Source organism: Lates calcarifer, linkage group LG11 (genome assembly GCF_001640805.2).
Source record: "Lates calcarifer isolate ASB-BC8 linkage group LG11, TLL_Latcal_v3, whole genome shotgun sequence".
NCBI classification, from domain to species: domain Eukaryota; kingdom Metazoa; phylum Chordata; class Actinopteri; family Centropomidae; genus Lates; species Lates calcarifer.
The window spans coordinates 7,435,800-7,455,988 of record NC_066843.1 but is presented as its reverse complement, the minus strand read 5'-3'; the positions used below and the strand labels follow the sequence as shown (position 1 = coordinate 7,455,988).

Sequence of the window (20,189 nt, the reverse complement as noted above, 5' to 3'; positions counted from 1 at the left end):
AGTCACTCATATTTGTAACTTTTATTTTATTTTTTTCTGGCATGTAAAGTACAAATAATTAAACAATTCCATGAAAAAGTCTTCAAGCGTCTTCAGCTGAAATCCCAGTAATAAATATCCTAGACTAAACTGAAAGGTTTTTTTTTCTTTGTTAAATTTTGACATTGTTCATTTGGTCATGTTTGGAAGTATGAGATTTTGTAGTATTCCACTGATATTGGTGTCAGCAGAACTGTTTTTGATCATTTTCACCTTTGATTTGTTCTACCATTCCAGGAAAATGTAAGAAAAACATCACTAAGTTACTGCGTCCCCTCTTCTAAATAAATAGACACAAAATACAGTTGGTTGAGAAACAGAAGGACCACTCACCCCTTTACTACCCTAGAGACTCCCAAGAAAACCTTCCTGCAGCTTTTTTTGATCTCTGTAATATCTTGCCAGAGCTCTTGGCTGAGTTTCCAAAGAACATCTTTGTTTCAGCAGCACAAATTGATATTGATATTGATATTGATACAGATGATCTCAGTTTTACAATGCTTTTACAGAAACAGAACCCAAAATATCCTTTTTTTATATATCAGCCCATCAGCATTAACAGGAAAGCATCTTGAGAGCATATCAAACCTAGGACATTTCCTCTGTTACTGGCTAAATGCTGGACCCTCAAATGGGCCAAAGCCTCACTTACAGGGGCTGTCCCATGTCTCAGGGGTTCACAGAGTGGCTGAAAAAACAAGACTGTGATTAGATTAAATAATTAAAAGATTTTCATTTAACAAGACAAACAGAACACAGGCAGTAAAGGCATAACATCTAGCACACAGCATGTATGTTTATACACTTCAATTAGTTAAATATAGCAGTGCATTCTTTGACTATGGAGAACGTTTCCAAATCGTACTTCTAAAGCTGTTTTTCTATTTGTCCCCCTTTTTAAGAAACGAAATGGTGTAACCACAATTTTGGCAAACTTAAAATCTTTTAAACTTGCAAATATAATGAAATAAACCATAAATATACACAAAACATACTTTATACGAGGCAATAATAATAATCATAATAAATAGTTTTTAAGTTAACAATAAGTTAAAACTACAAGCTTAAAGTCGCCCAAATAATACAAGTTTGTTGGCGCTATTTTGAATTTTTTCTGTTTAAATTATTTTATGTTGCAACAAAAGCTACCACAGACTTTTACAAACACAATTGAACACAGTTTGATTGAAATAAAAAAATCTAACTAAGTCTAAAATCTGCATACACTGTAAAAACTGCAACTAATTAAATAATGGAAGAAAAAGAACAAACTGTACCCAATCAATGCAACCAAACATAATCTTTGACCCATGTGTGTTCTCTATGGCAACATCAACAACACAAATACGCTAATTTAACAAGTGAGTCTTGATATGTAAATGAAATCAATAAATTACAGGAAAAGAAAAATGATATTTGAAATTGACATGGGCTAAAACTGATGATATATTAGACAGTATTCCTTTCAAGGTCAGTGAGAATTGCTCTATTAAGTCAGCCAAATATGCAGTTTGTTTTGAGCTTGCATGGTCAGAGCACAAATTAGGGGCTGAGGAAGTGATTATGGAAATTTCTAGATCAGAGCTCTCATTGCTTGTTTGATTTTCTTAATGAGTCTGTCCATTTTTTTATGTTTTTGTCTGAACTTTTTGCTCCTTTCACTATTCCGCAAACCTTTTCAGTGTGACGTTTAATTTCTTTTTTAAAAAATATATATCATTTGTTCTCAGTCAATATAAAAACAAAGCACATTGCACTTACTGTTCCATAGGAAAGTTTTTTTGTCTTTTTAAATGATTATTGTTGTTGCTCAAGCAGTGTAGTACTGTTTCCTGCCATGGTCCTTCACTCTCTACTGTACATTAGATGTAGGTCTTTGTATAGACTGTGTATGAAAGGTCATTTCGGGCTGTGGGTTTTGGTTTGTGGGCTTGACTGTACTACATCGGACATGGCTGGGTAAACAATTCCAGCTGCAGTTCAACACGGCCTGTTATCTCGGTTGTTCCTAACGTCTATCACTGGTCTCATCAAGTGCTCAGTCCTGCTCTGCTATCTCGTGCAAATTGCTTGACCCAAAATAGCTAGATTTGTCCTTTACGACTTGGTCAGCTCTGGACACACCAGCGACAATCATTCTGACTTTTTTCAGGGTGGGGGTGAAACAGTATGAGTCAGATTTAAAAGATGCCAGAATAAAGAATTTGAAGTGGTGCAATGTTAACGGTTTTAAAGGATTAAATTGGTCATGAGACAAAGCAGATGATATGAATGTCGGGGGAAATACATTATATGGATGCATCCGATTTTTCCTTTGTCAAGAGGTGAACTGATTCATCATAATTTATTTTTGATATGCCTTTTTTAAATATCATTCGGCGTCTGCATGAAATGTGTGCAAATGGGAATGCTTGCAAATGTTTCATGTTAGCATTTGGTTTAGTGGTTTTAGGATTTACAAATGCAAACTGATATGCGCAACTTAGATATTCAAAAGTAATGATAACTGAAATTGTAGAGGGTCCTTATTCAATAAATAACATAGATTTGTACAGCAATTACTGAGGGAATAATATAGTTAGTCTTAATTATCCTTCTTGGTACTGACTTGCAAAGCAATTCTTTGGCAAAAATCAAATCTATTTAATCATAAAGAATCATGCTCAATGTTCATTATTACTCGGCGAAACTGTTTGAGTCTGCGTTTTACCCTTGTTTTTGTTTTTTTAAATTTGCAAGCAGCTAGTCAGTTTTTCAGCTGAGCAATGAGCTCGTCTCACTGCAGCTTTGTCTGGGATTCTCAAGTCAAAGAACTTCACTTCACTGCACCATCATTGAAGCAACACTGTACACAACTTCAGGACAAGAGATGCGAGTGTGTCTCAGCACTCAAAAGTATAGATGTGTCTGTCAGGTTACACCCCAACTATTTAACTTTTTTCTGTCTTTTTTTTTTTTTTACATCAAATTTTTGTTTTAGTTACGTTTGTTTCAATCGTTTTGATATGGTTGAATGGTTAGGTTTTGTATGAGATACAATGTTCCTTCGCCCCCTCCCTAAATCCCCACCCATACACCGCATGCTTGTTCCCCCTTGCTCTGTAAAGATCAGAGGGTTTAAAATAAAGCCATGCGATGTCCCAATTTTTCCAAGCTTAAGAATCTGTAAAAATTCAGCACAAGGTCTTGTTCCTTTGTATGTATAAAAATAGATTTATCTCTAATGTAATCCTTTCAAAGAGATCATCCTCTTTGGCTAACACAGCGTCATTTAGAAAAGCAAAAGCAAAATGTCTTGAATATAGTTGACCTTATTTAATCTATTATCATGTGCAGATGTCTTGATATTGAAAGACATTAGCTCTCCCCATGGTAAATCTTACGTCTGGTCTGTTACAGACATTTCAGCTAGACAGGTTGGCCTTAATGTTTCATCAGGGTGCCATAAATAATTTTCATGCAATTGGGTTGGGGATATTTTGAGAAAAGCTATTTTCGTGGCAGTGCCAAACAGATCTGAAGCAAATAAATAAATACCTCTCTGTTGTAAACAGAAGTATAATTATGACACTTATTTGCAGGCTTGATGTTGTACAGTCATCTTTTGAGAGGGCAGGAGTTCAAAGTTTCTGGGAAGCTTTTAAGAGAATAGAGGGGTTTTAAATAAAACTGAGGAGCATTTGGCAAAGCTGGAGGAACTGGTAATCTTTCTCCTCAAAGGATCCATGATAATTTTAACATTGCCAGATATCACTGCTCACACACGACTCTAAAGTCAGCTTTAAATGTTCAGCCATTAGGAACTGCAGTCCTCTTAATCTGCTCTATGCATGTTGTTACTGTAGAGTCTGTGTATTCTGCTGAAATGCAAAACTTTGACCTCATTTACTCAGGGAGCTTCTATCTGTGCACTAGATTGAAGAATAATACCGGTGCTCTTGAGTTTTTGCTCATCTGTGTTATTTCTCTGCAGACCTGCCTAGACTATTGTTCAGTCCATGGGTGTGTTTGTTTGACATGTTACGTTTTGCAGCTACTTGGATCATAATCATATTGAAATGATCAAATCTCCTGCTTCCATTTATCTCTACAAATCTCAAAGAAATAGCCTCTCTTAAGTACAGTAACATTCAAAATCAAAGCATGTCAGTCAGCTAGAGCGACATAATTTGGTTGTCTTTCAAGTCTTGTTTGCACTTTCTCTTGATCTCTCGACACCAAGGTCAGTTAAAGGGATCTCACACCAAATCATGGCTGACAAAGCCGTGCAAAGTAAAATGGCCCCTTGGGTAATGTAAAATACAGGTGCGATAAAAAGAAAATGATGCAAAAAGCGAAAAAACACCGGTATTTTCCTTTGACGTGGCTGTGTTAACGGTGAAACGGTTTTCCCCTTGCGTTCGTCTCTCCCTTGCCCTCAAGAGAATTACTAATGAACACTGTCACCATGCGAGTGCTGCCACTCTGCTCTGAGTTCACAGACAGTCTGCTTGCGTTGAATCCATCTTGAGGATAATTAGAAAAAATACAGGAACGTTTTTTTGTTTGTTTTTGTGGACTAAATGTGTGTATATCTCCTAGTTACTGAACTGTGTTTCTGTAATATATAAGTGACGATTGTGTTTCGGTGTGAGACTGTGAGGGAAAGAGTGATTCTGATGGCCTTCGGACTACTCTTTTCTGTGACCAGTATTCATATTCATTAGTTGACCTAAATCATATTGGGTCTGAGCTAACAAGCTCACATAGGGTAGAGAAACTGCCTTTATGCTAGGCACCACCTAATGCAGGTCAGGAAACAGTAGTCAAAGTTTCTAGAAAATGCTTACATACTCGGCTATTATAACCACCTTAAATATTGAATATATAGTTATATTTTAATAGACGTATATAAGAGAACACTGTTTTTTAATTTCATTTTCTTTGATCTAAAAAAATCGCTGATTCAAAATGCCCAAGTGTAAAAAAGTGACTACATCCTCTCCAGCAAGATAGTGGGAGAGATGGTGGGGTAAGAGTTTGGGTAAATTGCACATATTCGTTCATTTAAATTTTTGATCATTTTGTTCATCAGTTGTCATTATTTGCCTGAATTCAATCAAAGCACTCAGTACACATTCTCGGTCACATTCGTTAGACTGTCTCCTAAATAGATAGCTCTTGCCCCTACCCAACAAACCAGCTACGTACCCCTTCTAATTCAATCCAGGCAAATATAGGGAAGGACTAGCATGTTGTGTAAAGAGAAAAGAAAAACTCCACTAGTGTGTTTGTTTGAAACTCTGACATGTGTATGCTTGCGTATGGATATGTGGATATGTGTGTGCGTGTATGTGTTTATCTGCATGTCTGTGTTTGTCATAATATATTATGAGTTTGTGTGAGAATGTGTCAGAGAGAGACTCAGTCCAGGCCCATGTAGAGTGATGGCGCAGGGAGCTCGGGTTGTTCTCCCTGCAGGTCGAAGGAGCTGGCGCCAGCAGCCTCTCTCTCTCAGGCCTTGTGCTGCTTGCTGGTCTTGAACGAAACCTGCAGCACGCGGTCACCCAGGCGGTAGCCGATTAAGGCTAGCGATGGCCATGGCGGCCTCGTCGTAGTTGGTCATAGTGACAAAGCCAAAGCCCTTACATTTGTTGGTGGTGAAGTCACGAATGACCTTGACATTGGTGACGGCGCCGAAAGGCCCAAAGAGCTGCCACAGGACACTCTCGTCCGCCTCGGGGGACAGGTTGTACACAAAGATGCACCAGCCGGCTCCGGTTGGACCAGTGAGGTTGACCCCGGCCAGGCTGGTCATGCTGTCAATGGTGATAGGCGAGAATCTGGGGAAGAGAGTAGGAGAACTACCATGGGTGTCATTCTGAAGTTCAACACAACATTCAGTGCTCTATATTACTGTCTCTTATGGGCATTTATCTGTGAGAAATGATAAAGCTTGTAGTTGGGTATGGAGTCGAGGGACCCCATCTCCATCCCCTCTGCTGTACAATAAGTAGATACTGTAAATATGTGGGCACAGCAGTGCCTCCAAACTACCCGTTTCCATACAAAATGACACTTTGTGCCCTGAGACACAGACACCCACACAATCTGCATATTTTCTCATTTTCTCTGCTGACCAAAGCCTCTGGAAGAATTAAAACACATGAATCACAATGTTCAACAGAAATCACAGTATTGAACAAAACACAGAAACCTAGAGAGGGATGAAAAGCAAATTGGAATCAAATCATACAAAAACTGGAGCAAACAGAGGAGACGCAAACGGAATCTGGTATGTCCATGCTGGTGAAAAAAGGGGACATTAAAGCAACTGAAACTGACAATGTTAGTTCATAAATAAATACATATAAATTATTTCTATTAATTAAAACAAACGAACAAAAAGGTTAAACAAAGCCATGCCAGAATACCCTGCTGTTGGAAGGCTGCATCATTGCTTATTGCAATTACAGATAGTGTTTTGTTGTCTGGGCTGCTTCTGTAACATGGTTTAATGGGCAGTGGGCATTAAGAATTATGGCCATTAAATCTAATTTCGAGATGAAGTCAGCAGGTGGTATTCCGGGCACTTTGTTTGAGGTTTTATTTTGGCATGGATGCTTTTGAAAGTACACCTTTGGCATTTACCTCTTGACTCCGTAGCTGGCGTTTAGTAAATTGTCGAGTCTGCAACGCAAGAGGGAGAATGAAGGGGATGCAGAAGTTAGTTATGAGATCTACAAGGAAGGGGGGCTGTCAGTTAACATGTAGCTCCTTCACCAGCTGGCCTCCAGAGGGCATCCTTCACTGCACCGTAGTCCCAAACCATCCAACCACAAACTGATGGCTTGTCAAATACTCCTGTGAATATGTGCCTCAGCTGGTATTTATTGTTATAAGTGAGTTTGAGCTTAAAAATAGGTTCCCATTTAATAGTTCAAATATAAGGCTAGGCCATTTCACATCTACTGAGTAAAAAGATAGTATCCATACTGAGTAAGCATTCCAAGCTCAGAGGATATCTACAGTTGTTTGTGAGGTTCTATAAAAATATTTCAAACTGGAAGCCTTTGATTTTCCAAAGGTTTTGAACCTTTATTCATAATTACACATGTAGATGGGGCCAAACTTTGGCCGACCTCTGTAATAATGATGCCTGCAATGCCTATGAAGTATAGGCAACACTTAAAGGTTCAGTATGATTCTTCTTAAACCAAAATTTATTTAGCTTTATTTTTGTATTGTACTTGATAAAATCTGGTCTCTTACATTGGTTTTGAGCTGTTATTTGGATCTGGTCCCTTTCCAAGTGAAGGGATCACGCTGCAGTTTAAAAGAAAGTCAGAGAAAAAGAGTGAGAAGGAGGGACAATGCCATATTGCCATTTCCTTCTTTATTATAAAGTAAGAATGTTGCTAAAAGGAACAGTTAAATAATAAGTGTTAATAGTGACAGAAAATGTTTTGTTTTTTTCCTTTGAAATATTTTTGACCATTTGGATTGTGACTTCATCTGGTGAACTGTTCTTGAACATAACCTCTGAATAATATTAACTCTTAGCTATTTTCTGCTTTTGTTGAGGCTTGATAATTGTCAAAAAACCTTTTAGAGACTTTACTTCAACTATTGACTCAGTAATTATAGTCCATCTAGAACTAAACAATGAAATGTTGACACACTTAACACTTGGCATTTAAAATTTGTTGGATATTGAGTTTGCTTAAGCAAGCAACAGAGCAGGATGACCTGTGACTTGGTCTTGAAACCATATCATTTTATAGACTATCTCTTGGTTAGTAATGGACACTTTGAGTTCGGTAAAGGTTCAGTACCTGAAACGCTGAGTCTGGTGGTGCAGGGGCCCCGTGTAGCGGCGGGCAGCAGTCTGGTACAGCTGAGTCAGTAAGGCCTGGCCTGTTTTCTGGCTGGGGTTGTTGGCAAACTTGACAGTGATGGGCTCGGCGGCACCCAAAGGCTTCTGTCCATTCAGACCTTTGATGGCCTCCTCTGCTTCATTTCGCTTGTCAAACCGGATGAAGCCTACTCCTCGTGATATGCCTGCTCCGAATAAGAAAACAGACCAATGTTACTACGTTGGCATCAACCACTACTTGTCTCATTGTCCTGACTGGGGTAGATAGACTTCATCCAGACAAACTGAAGTTCAGCGTGAGAAGTGAAATTAGGCTATACCTGTAACTTGGTCCACTAGGATGCGGGATGTGATGATGCGACCGTATTGAGAGAACAGCTGTTCCATGTCTTTCTGGCTCATGGTCTTGGGGAGTCCACTCACGTAAAGGTTAGCATCACGAATAGAAGCCGAGCTTGGCCGGGCATATGATACCTATAACACCCAAATAAAATAAATCAATAAGTGCTTTCTACCTATATAGCCCTAAATCACATTTGTCTCATAAGGCTCAAAACAGAGAAAAACAAAGACTTCCAAGTTAAGAAACATGTTTTTTAAAAAAAAGACCTGATATAAGTAGGTTGAGTTCCCAATGAGTGCCCAACAGTCTTTATTTTGACTCCCACTGATTACTCCGTATTCACCATCTCCACAGACCCAGCTCTCTCTTTGCTATCTGTGGACTTAATCAGTGCCTTTAAGCTCACACTAAGCCGCGATGAGACTGTCGCAGACACACAGAGATGACTGTGACCATTACCCAAACTGATACCAATCATCAGTTAACAAGCCCAAGTGTCAGCTTTGTTTTGCACTGAAAAACATCAGCGTTAGTTGATATATTTTCCTGAATTCACCAGTGACTTAATTAGTGCACAGCCATTTTTGGTGCGTCTGTGTTTATATCCCTTATGGTTTTCTTTTGGTCTACTTTCAGAACATTTTAGATCTAGTGCTGCTAGAGAAATATCTGATTGATTGTAAAAGCTGTCCGCGCATTCTTGTTATTGTGCTTAAGGGAGCATGTGAGCACATGTGCGGTAGATAGTCCAGTTCAGTGCATTGTTGCGGGTGCTGTCTTTGTGTGTGATGGAGAGACAGAGTGAGTGTTGTCTGAGATAGGCTGAGCTGCCCTCCCTGTACTGCCTCCTTCCTTTGTCTCTATCCTCTGGGGGGAGAACAGCTCCACTGGCAAACAGCAAACAATGTAAGCGCATCACAAGACTTGCAGGATCCTTGACAACTTACAAACATACTGCTCACACATACACACACGTTGTTAATATGCATACGCATTGGCGAGATGAATATAAATGTTCAAGAATTTTACCACTTTTTTAGAAATCGCTGTAGCATTAAGATTGCGCTCACTGCCTTCTTTGTGCCTGTGCACAAAGGGAGCATATTATATTATGTTTCAGATGAATACAGGTGTTCTGATTTCATCCATCAGTACTAAGCACCAGTGTAATTGTGTACACAGACAGACTGTATGAGCAGGGTTGTGTGGTGCAGTGATTAGGGTGTTCTGGACGAGTCAGGGGGGAGTTGCTGTGTTCAGGGAGCAGAGGCTGCCCTATAATTAACCCTCTCCCTGTCGCTCCCACAGTACAGATGGTGCCTGAAGCCCATATGGCCTCTAATCCTGTCATTGGCATTCTGCTCTCTCAGCTACCCCCTACCCTTCCACTGTTGCCCCCTCCCTCACAGCCTCACCCCTCTCTATTCAAGCTTCCTGCAAAATCTGAAAGATAAAACTCAACTATTGACCACAGCAGTTATTTTTAAAATTGAGAATAAATTACTAAGTTAATTATAGACACAGCAATCTATGTATAGTAACATCAAATAATTAATAAATGTCATAACATAAGATTAACAGTGAATTATAATAATAGGTGTAACAATTTTAGCAGTCTTCCTACATAGATGTTTCAGCGTAACAGAAAATCTGCTTGTATTTTAAAGCTTATTCATACTGTGAATTATTATTATATACAACACTGTATGTGTGTTCTTCCAAGAAAAGTAACCAAATCCAGTACTCGACAGTGCCTGCTTATAGCTCATTGTTTGGTCAGTCATAAGTCAGAATTAACGTCCCCTATTCATGGGCAGCTGTTGGAAGATCACCTGCTCTGCTGTCTCAGAGATTCAATCTCTAAACCCTGCAGTTTGTCTTAATCTTTGATCTACTTTGATCAGGTTGGGGGTGGATGGAAGGAAGTAGTGTTTAATAGTATACCCCCACCCCACCCCACCTCTTTCCCTCATCTGATTTTGGGACAAAGAAGACCCCTAATTAGCCTAGATTGGAGGCAGATGGGGTAACCTGGACTGACCCTCTTGCACCGCAGTCAGGCTTCCTAATTACATTTCCATCACAATAACCCCTGCATGCTGTCCGCCCCTTGCTTTCTGACCTCCACTCTCTCTTTTTCTTCTCACCCCTTTTTTTCTCACTTCCTTTGTTCTAGCCACCGCTCCCTTCTGCCTCCTCCTACTCCCCATTTTCCTCCCCTCCCTCTGTCACGTCTGTCACCACCTCTCTCTCTCTCTCTCTCTCTCAACAACCTCTCTTGACAAAATCTCCACTTCCTCTCTTTTTGTCTTGCATGCCATCGAGAATCAAAAGAAAAAAACAACAACAAAAAACAGGAGTGAATATTGCAGAGAGGTCTGCTCACCTTGATTGTTTTAGTCTGTAGTTTGAGACCATTGAGCGTGTTGATGGCCTTGTCTGCATCATTTGGATCCACATAGTTTACAAAGCCATATCCCAAACTCTGACCTGGAGACAAAGAAAGAGGCAAAGTGATGTCAGGCATTATCAAAACCAGTTGAAGTGCTATTTTTTTACCCAATAAGGACAAAGTGTTGTACCTGTTATCTTGTCTCTGACTAGCTTGCAGGACTCAATCTCTCCAATGCTACCGAACAAACTTTTGAACTCTTCCTGGGTCATGTTCTGAGGCAGATAGTTGACGATCAAGTTGGTTTTGCTGTCGTCTGTGGAGCCATTGGTGCTGATGACTGGACCATTAGGCAGACTGGTTCCACTTGGACCGTTGGACACCTGGGTTTCCATGGTGCTGATTATCTGCTGAGGGAGAGGGTGGAGTTAGATTCATAATTCACAGCAGCGCACAAAAGGGGAACAGTGGCGATATGGCCGAATAAATATGCATATCTACTGTTTAATATACTACAAACATAAGTGGTACGCCAGACACGCACAGACTGTCCACTTTGTCACTGTCAGAGGGAAAGGTCAGGAATCAGCATTGCTAAAACAGAGACGGATACAAGGTCTGATTTATCATCCCTCCCCCCTCTTTCACCCCATCTTTCCTCCTCTCTCGCTCCCTGCCTCTGGTCCTGCAGATGTCACAGTCCCTTTTTCCTTACTCCTCCCCTCCCCCCACCCCACTCTCTTCCAGGGTCAAACACCATTACATCATTACACAGGGATGGATAATGGTGATGGTGGTATGTGAGGATGGCGAGAGGCTGGGGCTAGGGGTGGGGGGAGGGAGTTGGGGGCAGCAGGGCTTGAGATGACAGACAAAGGGGAGAATGACATTGTTAAATGGATTTAGTGCTACGATAAATGAGGGGCATCACGGTTTGGTAGAAAAATAAGTTAGGATTACATGTCTGTTCTTCTGACTTTGTTAAGGCTTCTTTTGTGGTCAACTGACTTTTATTTTTGTAAGTAGAGTAAGGGTGTGGGTTAGTGCACCATACAGTGTTTGTGTCTCTTGTTGCTCTGGAGTACACCATGTTGCTTAATTTGATCCACGGGGGATTCTCAAGGAGCATCTGTGTGGTCAGAAACAAAACTTCCTGCTCCACTTTCCCTTTCCCTTTCCTCACACTAGTTCTCTGTCTCTGAGTCATGGAAAATCACAGTGAATTCAGTTTTTATATGTTACAAAAAAAAAAAATCCCCCCAACATTTCAAGTTAAGCTGGTTGTGGTGTCATTGCTTAGTGTGATGTTGATGCTTTGAAATTGTTCAGATTTATTCAGCTGTTTGAATTAGAAAGAAAAATCCAAAACCTGCAGTCCTACATCCTACTTTATGCTGCACATATTGAATAGAGTAATAGGCAAAATCTCTTCTTCATTTGCATCTGAATTATTCTCATGTTCAAACATCATCAGATTAAGTGTTTATCTTCACTTGTCAAAGTAAATAAGTATGCATGTTAAGAGTTTGATTCTCCTTGTTGACAGTTAAAATTATCCTCTATAACATTACCACATGTACATTTGCAGTGCTGTTTTGAATGTAATGTTGGAAATATGGTGCAGTTCAATACCTACATTACCAAAGTATCTGGATAAACAGCTGTAATGTGTACTTTTTGGGCCAAAATGTAAATTATTGTGTCACACTGTGAACTTGAGTTGTTGCAGATCTCTAACTGGTGGATATTATGTATGTTGATAGGGCTAAATGAGTCTTCTCTAAACTCTCTTACCGTGTAGTCCAAAACAAGGATGGGGCTTAATTAATGAATCTTCTGAATTATTTCAAAATGATAGTCCAAACCAAACCACATAAGCATTATTTGTAAAAGAACTATTTACCTGGCAGTTAACCCAGCCCCTATGGCTTTTTAGATTATGTTCTCTAATAACACATAACCAGCTTTATTTTAATGCCTAAAGAGGGGTGAAAATTTTATGCTCCCTTAAGTATTTTTCTTTATTGGTAGCCTAGAATGATAACTGACACAGATGAGGACTTTCTTTCAGGATGTGAATCTCATGCAGTGTGTAAATATGGGCTTTCACCGTTCATCGTCTCTTATTGCTTTTTTAAAAATTGTTCTCTGTTTCATTGTTATGATCGAATAGCTACAATAATTAATTTCTCCAATCATATTTTCAAATCTGTGTGCCATTTAATGTGTTCTCTCTCCATTTCCAGCATCTGCGAATGGGTCTGTCTAACCTGCCTTTTTCCCTCGTCTCTGTAACCTGCCGTATTGCTTTGAGCCTCACCTCGACTCGGGTTGCCCAGGTAACAGCCCCTCAAAGACTGCATTGTTTCTAATGGCTGAACGGCTTTCTTACTTTAAGCTCAGTGTGTGTTTGTGTCTGTGCTTATTAGGAGCAGAAATACAGGTCAGACATTTCTCCTCCATGCATTAATATTGTATGGCTTTTCAGAAGCAGGGAATATCAGTGAGTCAAATTGATAATGACAAGGGATGACAAGGGTTAAGAGTTAAGACAGCCTAAAAATAAAAATATTTCAAACACACACCTGTACACAAAGGGAGAATGACGTAGAATAGCTGTCTGCAAAGAGTCTGATGCCAGCTGAATGTAATTTTTCTGCTTTTGTAAAGGATGACATGAGTAACACGTGCTGACAGAAAAAGGTGGAATCAGGCTGTTATGTTATATTTATCGTGATATTAGCCTCGTACGTTGCTGTGTGATGTGATGCATTTGACTATAAGAGATATGAGCAAGTGACTGTGTCCCAAATATGACAAAAGCATTGTGAAGGGGGGAAAAAACACATATTAGGGCCAACCGAAATAACCCTCAGCATGGCAGAACACACATCCCCAGTGAACAGTGTGAAGTTATATAATTCACAGACCCACTGAGTAAGGGCTGGACAATGAGATTGGCTGACACAAGCAGCAACCAAGGTTTTTATACAGAAACAGAGAGAAACAGTGTGCTAGAAAAGGTAAAAACCATCTTTGTATTGTGCACTAACGACAAAAATAAAATAGCCTAGAGTTTGGTGTGCAGTAACCTAATTGCCATGATATAAAGAAAGGTAAGGCCTGCAATAGCATGAATAATCATATATACCCAGTATAGATATGCTTCAGCTATAGGCTGGAGACATTTTTGAATACTGGAGACAATAAAAATGTTCACCCTAGGGGTCCTCTGTAACCATGGCATCCAGGGTGTAAATATGGCCCAGGTCTTTTGTTGCGTATCACCCCTTCCATCCCAACATATTTCTTGCAGTGCTATAAAAATAATCTTTCAAAAAATCTTCTATTAGAATTTCTAAAAGATTCCAGTTGTTAGGGTGGCACTACGTGTCCCACACTGTTTTTTTTTTTTTCTATTTTGGGGGTTCTGTGAGATCTCCCTTAATATTTAATGTACTGCATCAGCATCGCCTACACATGGTCCCAGACTTGCACGCAAACAAGAGCCCTGCCTCCCTCTGCCAAACACATGAACCCAGACTTGCACGCAAACAAGAGCCCTGCCTCCACTGCCAAGCACATGTACCACCTACACTGTTCACTATTAAATTACAAAACACACAGAAGAAGCATTACATGACTAAATGTGAATGCGGTCGGTGTGCTCTCGTCTTCTGATGCCTATAAACAGCTCTCCCAATTCATTTCTGCTCCAGATGCAGCACAGCACTGGAGGCTATAATGTACAGGAGGATAACAGTTTCCCAGCTGAACTCACAACATTAGATTTGCTACGTTATACACACGTTATAATGCACTAAGAATAAATAGTAAATATATCTAAATGAGAGCAAAAGGCATGGTCATCCATCAGTATTTTGTTTTGGCATGCAGTCCAAGCAAAGAAGATTAAGTGTTTGGTAATTATAAGCTTAGTGTAGAAGTAAATTCATTTGCTGTGTGTTTATGAGGTGCATTTTAGTTCTCTTTGTGAAGTAAAACTACTCATCAATCAGACTACACACTAATATATATATATATATATATATATTATATATATATATATATATATATATATATACACGTAGATATAGATATATATTTTGAATTGACAATGATGACAAGGATTTCTCCTTTAAATATAAAACCTTCTCTCTAGTCCACATTATAATGCATTATATAAAGATTTTTTTTTCTGGAAGGCATGAATCAAAACTGAATGCTAGGCTGAAGTGTAAATGAGCCTTCTAAATAACACAGATTACAGGATTATCCCAAACAAAGGGCATTAGCCACACTCTCTGCAGCTTAAGGGATCATGGTGGCAGCTGTAAAACAACAGGACGACAGGAGTCACAGCTCATGTCAGCCATGCACCGAGGCTCCCTTCCATTCTCCGTCTCCCTGCAGACTAATAATAATAATAATAATAATAATAATAAAGATTTCAGAAAGATTTCAGCTCTCTTGAGCACGGGGCCTCTTTGATAAAGATGGGAGCGGACAACGTCAAAGGCTCGAGGAGACAAATCTGTCTTTGCGAGTCCTTGCAGCGTGAGGGGCGCTATCCAGCGTGCTGAAAAAGGGAGTGGCTTTCGGACGGTCTCATTTGAGGCCACAGAGGCCCAGCGAAGACCATCGAGTCGCTTTATTCTGTATTTTATTTAATTTTAATTTTATTTTTTGTCGAATTTCAAAGCGTTTCAAGTCGAGTTATTAAGGGGAAAAAACTATTTAAACACGTCAGATGCACAACAGAATCCCTCGATCTCTCTGTCGTGTCTTATTTAGACCTTTTTTAAAAGGCAAGACTTGTGAGCTCTGCAGGCATTCATGAACCGGAGCGCCTTTTTGCTGAATAAACGTATTGAAACGACCAAACAAAAGAGCCACCCGTTCCTCCTCTTCTCCCTCGCAGAGGCTATGGCAGCACTATGAATATTAATGTAAACAGTGGCGCTTTGTGTTGTGGCCAGGGGCTGCAGGACTCTCCGGGAACAATGGCTGTTACAGTTGCCAGATCCCCAAGTCAAAAAAAAAACAAAACAAAAAAAAAAAAACAAAAAACGCCACGATAGCTCAAATTAAAATAAATAAATAAATGAAAATCACCACACCAAGATATTTATCTGTTGATGTGGATCGTTTCCCCTGACTGAAAGAGTAGCCTTGTATTTAGTGGTAATTCAAAAGCAGGGTAAACTGGCTTTAACTCGGCGAACACCACCGTTATTAATAGAAATATACGTTATCAGAGAAAATAATGTTTCTCTCTAAAGCTCATAAAATTATATTGACATTTGTTTAAAAGATTATTGTAAGGCAGAAGTGGTCCGGGAGATGGATTTTTGCTGTCTCAGAGACAGAAGCCACATCCCCTCTCTCTCTTTCTTCCCTTCAGGCTTTATATTTGTTGCTGATAATTACATGAAGTCGTGGGCAACAGGAGGCAAATCACCGCTTACATAATTGCATTTAACGTCTCATGTAAGTTAGACCGGTCATGTCTTAACTGTAAAAAAATATAACGTAACGTAAACCAACTCTAACAGTTTAAATCCCCACAAAAATGATTTATATTCTCATTCTATACAGGCCCCTCAGCAGTTTTTTTTTCCCTTGACATCAAACCAACTGTTTAGACTGGTTTACAGTGATGGCCTCGGCTGTCCTTGTCCTTGAATTGTGTAAGTGCCTTGGAAAGGTTATCTGACTCAACGCTTTTATTTGCTTGGCACTGCGGTACAGGCATGGGGGACTGCGGACCATGTGGAGGGAGAGCTACAGCCTCTGTCGGTGTGACACCGTCTAGCCCCCCCGCCCCTGCTAGGGACAATAGGTAACGTATACAGCACAGAGAAAATATCAAACTGGAACTGGAAATGTGTCACAAGTTGATGTGTAGCTCGAGCCTCACAGATGGATGATGAAACAGTGTGCTGTCCACATCAATTTTCTACAGTTTTTCGAAGCAATATTAAATGGAGTGAAATAAGATGTTAAAGCCACGTTTTAAGCAATTTCCTGTCAATTTTTATTTAAAGTTATTCATGGTCCAACTCAGTCTCTCACATCCTGTTCTCTCTCTGTGTTAAATAATTTATGTTGTGTTCCTACTATTATTAGTCATAGACTGAGCAGCCTAAACGTGTTATCATGTGTAGATCCAATTCCAATTCAAATGAATAATTTCAAAAATCACTAAAACTAAATTAGTAAAATAGTTTTTTTTTTAAATATCTCACTGAATTCAGCAGAGGTTTTAACACCTGTCTGTTATTATGAGGTTGGACCTTGAGCAGCATCCACGCTGTTTCCCCGTTTATTATTTATACACTGGCTTCTATAATTTCATGTAAATGTGTCTGGCTTTAATTGGCCCGCTTAGATAAACAGAGCAGAGCACGTCAAGAGGTAAAGCGGTGCAGGCCGTTTGACGCTCCGAGGCCCTCGTTTGGCTCTCAAGTCCAGCAGAGACACGCCCAATCCGGCCGTCGGCACAGAAGCAAAAGCTAATTTATCACCGCTCGCATCTCCTCTCATCCGACGAGCGCGACGCAAAGCAATTGGCCATCTTGTACGTATATGCGACGCGATTTGGGGTGGGGTGGGGGTGGGGGGGGCAGAAGAAAATGCGCTTAAAATGGAGATGTCCGCTCGCGTCCTTTACTGTCGCGGCCTCTGAGATTTCCAGCCCATTTACTCGGTTGCATCGCAACGAGAGACCCTGAGGAATTTGGACTTTGTCTGATTCAATGCAAACCAATGGATGCGTAATCTCCCTCCCTCCGTCCCTCCCCAACCCCCCACCCCCTCCCGGAGTGACTCGACTCCCCCCCCCACCCCTTTGCCTTTGCTGGATGGGCCCTCTCAGCCTCCGAGGCATCATGTTTTGTCTCTGAAACGCCGTCTCCAGCATCCTTGTGTGCCGCACCAGGCAAAAAAAAGAAAGAATGAAAGAAAGAAAGAAAGCAAGTCTCCCAACACCCTCCACCCCAACCCCACCTCCCTTCACTGAACCCAGCGCCTCATCGCCTTTTCTCCATCTTCCATCACCGTAATCCTGCGGAATGCCTAAAATCTTAACTCCTGCATCATTAAGGAAACCGTATTCACAGCTGCTGCGACATTGAGGCGGTCGGGTGGTTGCTGCGATGCTAAAACGTGAAGCCTGTGCTATCTAAAATGGCAGGATAAAGACTTTATCCGTGGCCGAGGATGACTGCAGGCTGGAGCGCAGCCGGCATGGCGCATCACTCAGTATGAGATTGCTAATTGCCACTATCGATTGTTAATCTTATCGTAGTAATATGGCATTGCATATTGGACAGAAACATAGGACACTAATCCCTAAGCTCCTGTATGTCCTGGCATGTGGGCACAGCCATGGAGCTCCTGTTTAAAAATGATATTAATCTCCATTAAAGGTGTTATCAGTAGAAAATAAATCTGTGTATGGCTATATCACATGTGTACATGTAGTTTTAACAAATCCAACACAATAGGGCTGACATACAGTCTAAGCATGCTGCTACAACATTCCCTCCACAGATATAAAAGAAATAGAGTCATACGTACAGTAACCATTCTTGACGTACAATGAAAGAAATCTAGGTCCTTCTTTGCACTGGTCTTGAAGCTGAAGACTGAGTCTCTATGTGCTCTTCGGCCTTTATATTATATGGCCCTTATGTTCTGTCAGGAGTCCAAATTAAAAGAAAAAAAAAGAAAAAAAGGAAAAAAATACAATCTTCGCCAGGGAATCTCAGCCCTCTGAGATTGTAGGTGTCCTCTATAGGATGAAAATGAGGAGAAAGGGGTTTTCTACTGGATGATGATGAGGGAGAGCGTTCTCTCCAAGTAGCGTGGGCGATGGTTCAGAAAAAAAAAAGAGAAGCAGTGATCCTCAGCAGGGTGTGTCCAGGGGAGGGTGTTCTTGGTTCTGCTGTTTTTGTGTGTGTGTGTAATTCCCTGCTCCTCTCGCAGTCTCCTTCTGTGCCTCTGCTGCAATGTTCTTCTTTTATGCGTCCTCCTGGCTGGCAAAGCGCGCTGCTGATTGGCTAATTGTGCAGGGAGGGTACTACATGGCAGCCATTGCAATGCGCTCCTCTCCCATTATCCCCTTCAGGAGAGATCACCAAGAGCCCCCCCCCCCCCCCCCCCCGCACTCCTCCCTCCATCCTTCCCTCCTTCTCTCCCTCCCCTCTTTCCCTTTTCCATCACTGCCCTTCCATCTCTCCACTCCCTCCTTCTTGCTGCCCTTCCTTTCTTCCTGCCCCCCTCTTCACACACACATGCAGAGTGGAGTGAATAGGGCTCCACCTGCACTTTCAGAACAGATGGGTGCAGCAGAAGACAGCAGACTTGTCTCTCTCGTTCCCCACACTTTTCACTTGCTTCTCCCTCGGCGCAGCCCCTTCCTTTCTCTCTTATTCTCCATTTAGGCCCGTTTGAAACCATAGCAAACAACTTCACTCCTTGGGCCTTTGTCTTTTAGAATAAAAGCAATTTTGAGTGCAGATCGGCAGACTTTCTGAGTCCACGTTTTCAGCTGATAATCACAGAAGACACAAAATATGCAATAATTGGGTGTGAACTGTGGCTAGAAACAAAGCATTAAATCCATAAGAAGCCTGGACCTCTCATATGCAAGGCAGATGGCAAACTATAGGGTCAGGTGCAGACATGAGAATAACAAATTAGATGCCCTCTGAATTAATTTACGTCCATTCAGTGAAAAGTTGAGAAAGGTGCAGTTGTAGCTCTGTATCAGGCTGTGCTGAATGATTTCTTTTTCCTGTTTTAGGAGCAGAAAATGCATCCAGCAGTGATTTTTTTTGTCTCACTTTACAACATCCCAGTATCCTCCTTCCTGAGGAGTTCTCATCCCTCTCTGCCCACCTCCTGCTGCTCCCTCCTGTGTCCCTAGCTGTGTGGAGAGTGCTCACTGAGACATGCTGTTTGGGCTCATCTATAATGCATCCCCTGCCCCGGGACATCATGTGTGACAAATGACCTATTTCTGTGCAGACCCCCATAGGGCCTTGACCTGGGGGGGTGGGTGGGGGGGTGTGCATGCAAGTGTGTGTAAATCAGTGTGTGTGTTTGTTTATTTGTGTTATGTGTATGTCTGGGGTTGCTGTTCACTGTGAGGAAGTGAGATGGCAAAGAGGGGTTGTGCTGTGTGTAGGATAAAAGCTTCCCGTGTGTGTGTGTGTGTGTTTTATGTGTTGATGAGTGGACAAGTGGTGAGCCCTGCTGCAACAACAGTCGGTTACTCTGCTCTGCTCTTTCTCCAAAACTGACCTTGAGGAGTCCTCTCATGTCTCTGGCTGTAAGGAATGATGGTGGGGCGAGGGAGGAAATCGTTTGCATTATTGACACTGGCCACTTGCCTTTGATGGATGTTAGTCTATAATCAGATGAAGATAGTAGTACAGGACACAGAAGTGACTCATTTTTCTCATTCTGTATGTCTCTTACAGTTTCTCCCACCTTCCAGTCCCTACTTCCCAATCGCTCTCATATACCCCCTCTTCCTTTCAGTTATTGTCCTG

General features: G+C 41.0%; 1 protein-coding gene across 1 annotated transcript; it reads right to left on the bottom strand.

Annotated features, from left to right (window-relative positions):
* Positions 1 to 6: 6 nt before the first annotated feature.
* elavl3 (ELAV like neuron-specific RNA binding protein 3) lies at positions 7 to 18,732 on the bottom strand. Its single transcript, XM_051074154.1, is given in 8 exon segments — positions 7 to 5,598; positions 5,600 to 5,861; positions 6,670 to 6,708; positions 7,854 to 8,079; positions 8,215 to 8,368; positions 10,624 to 10,727; positions 10,820 to 11,036; positions 18,211 to 18,732. Coding segments are annotated over 8 exon segments (1,077 nt in total). The 5' UTR covers positions 18,220 to 18,732; the 3' UTR covers positions 7 to 5,532.
* Positions 18,733 to 20,189: the final 1,457 nt, after the last annotated feature.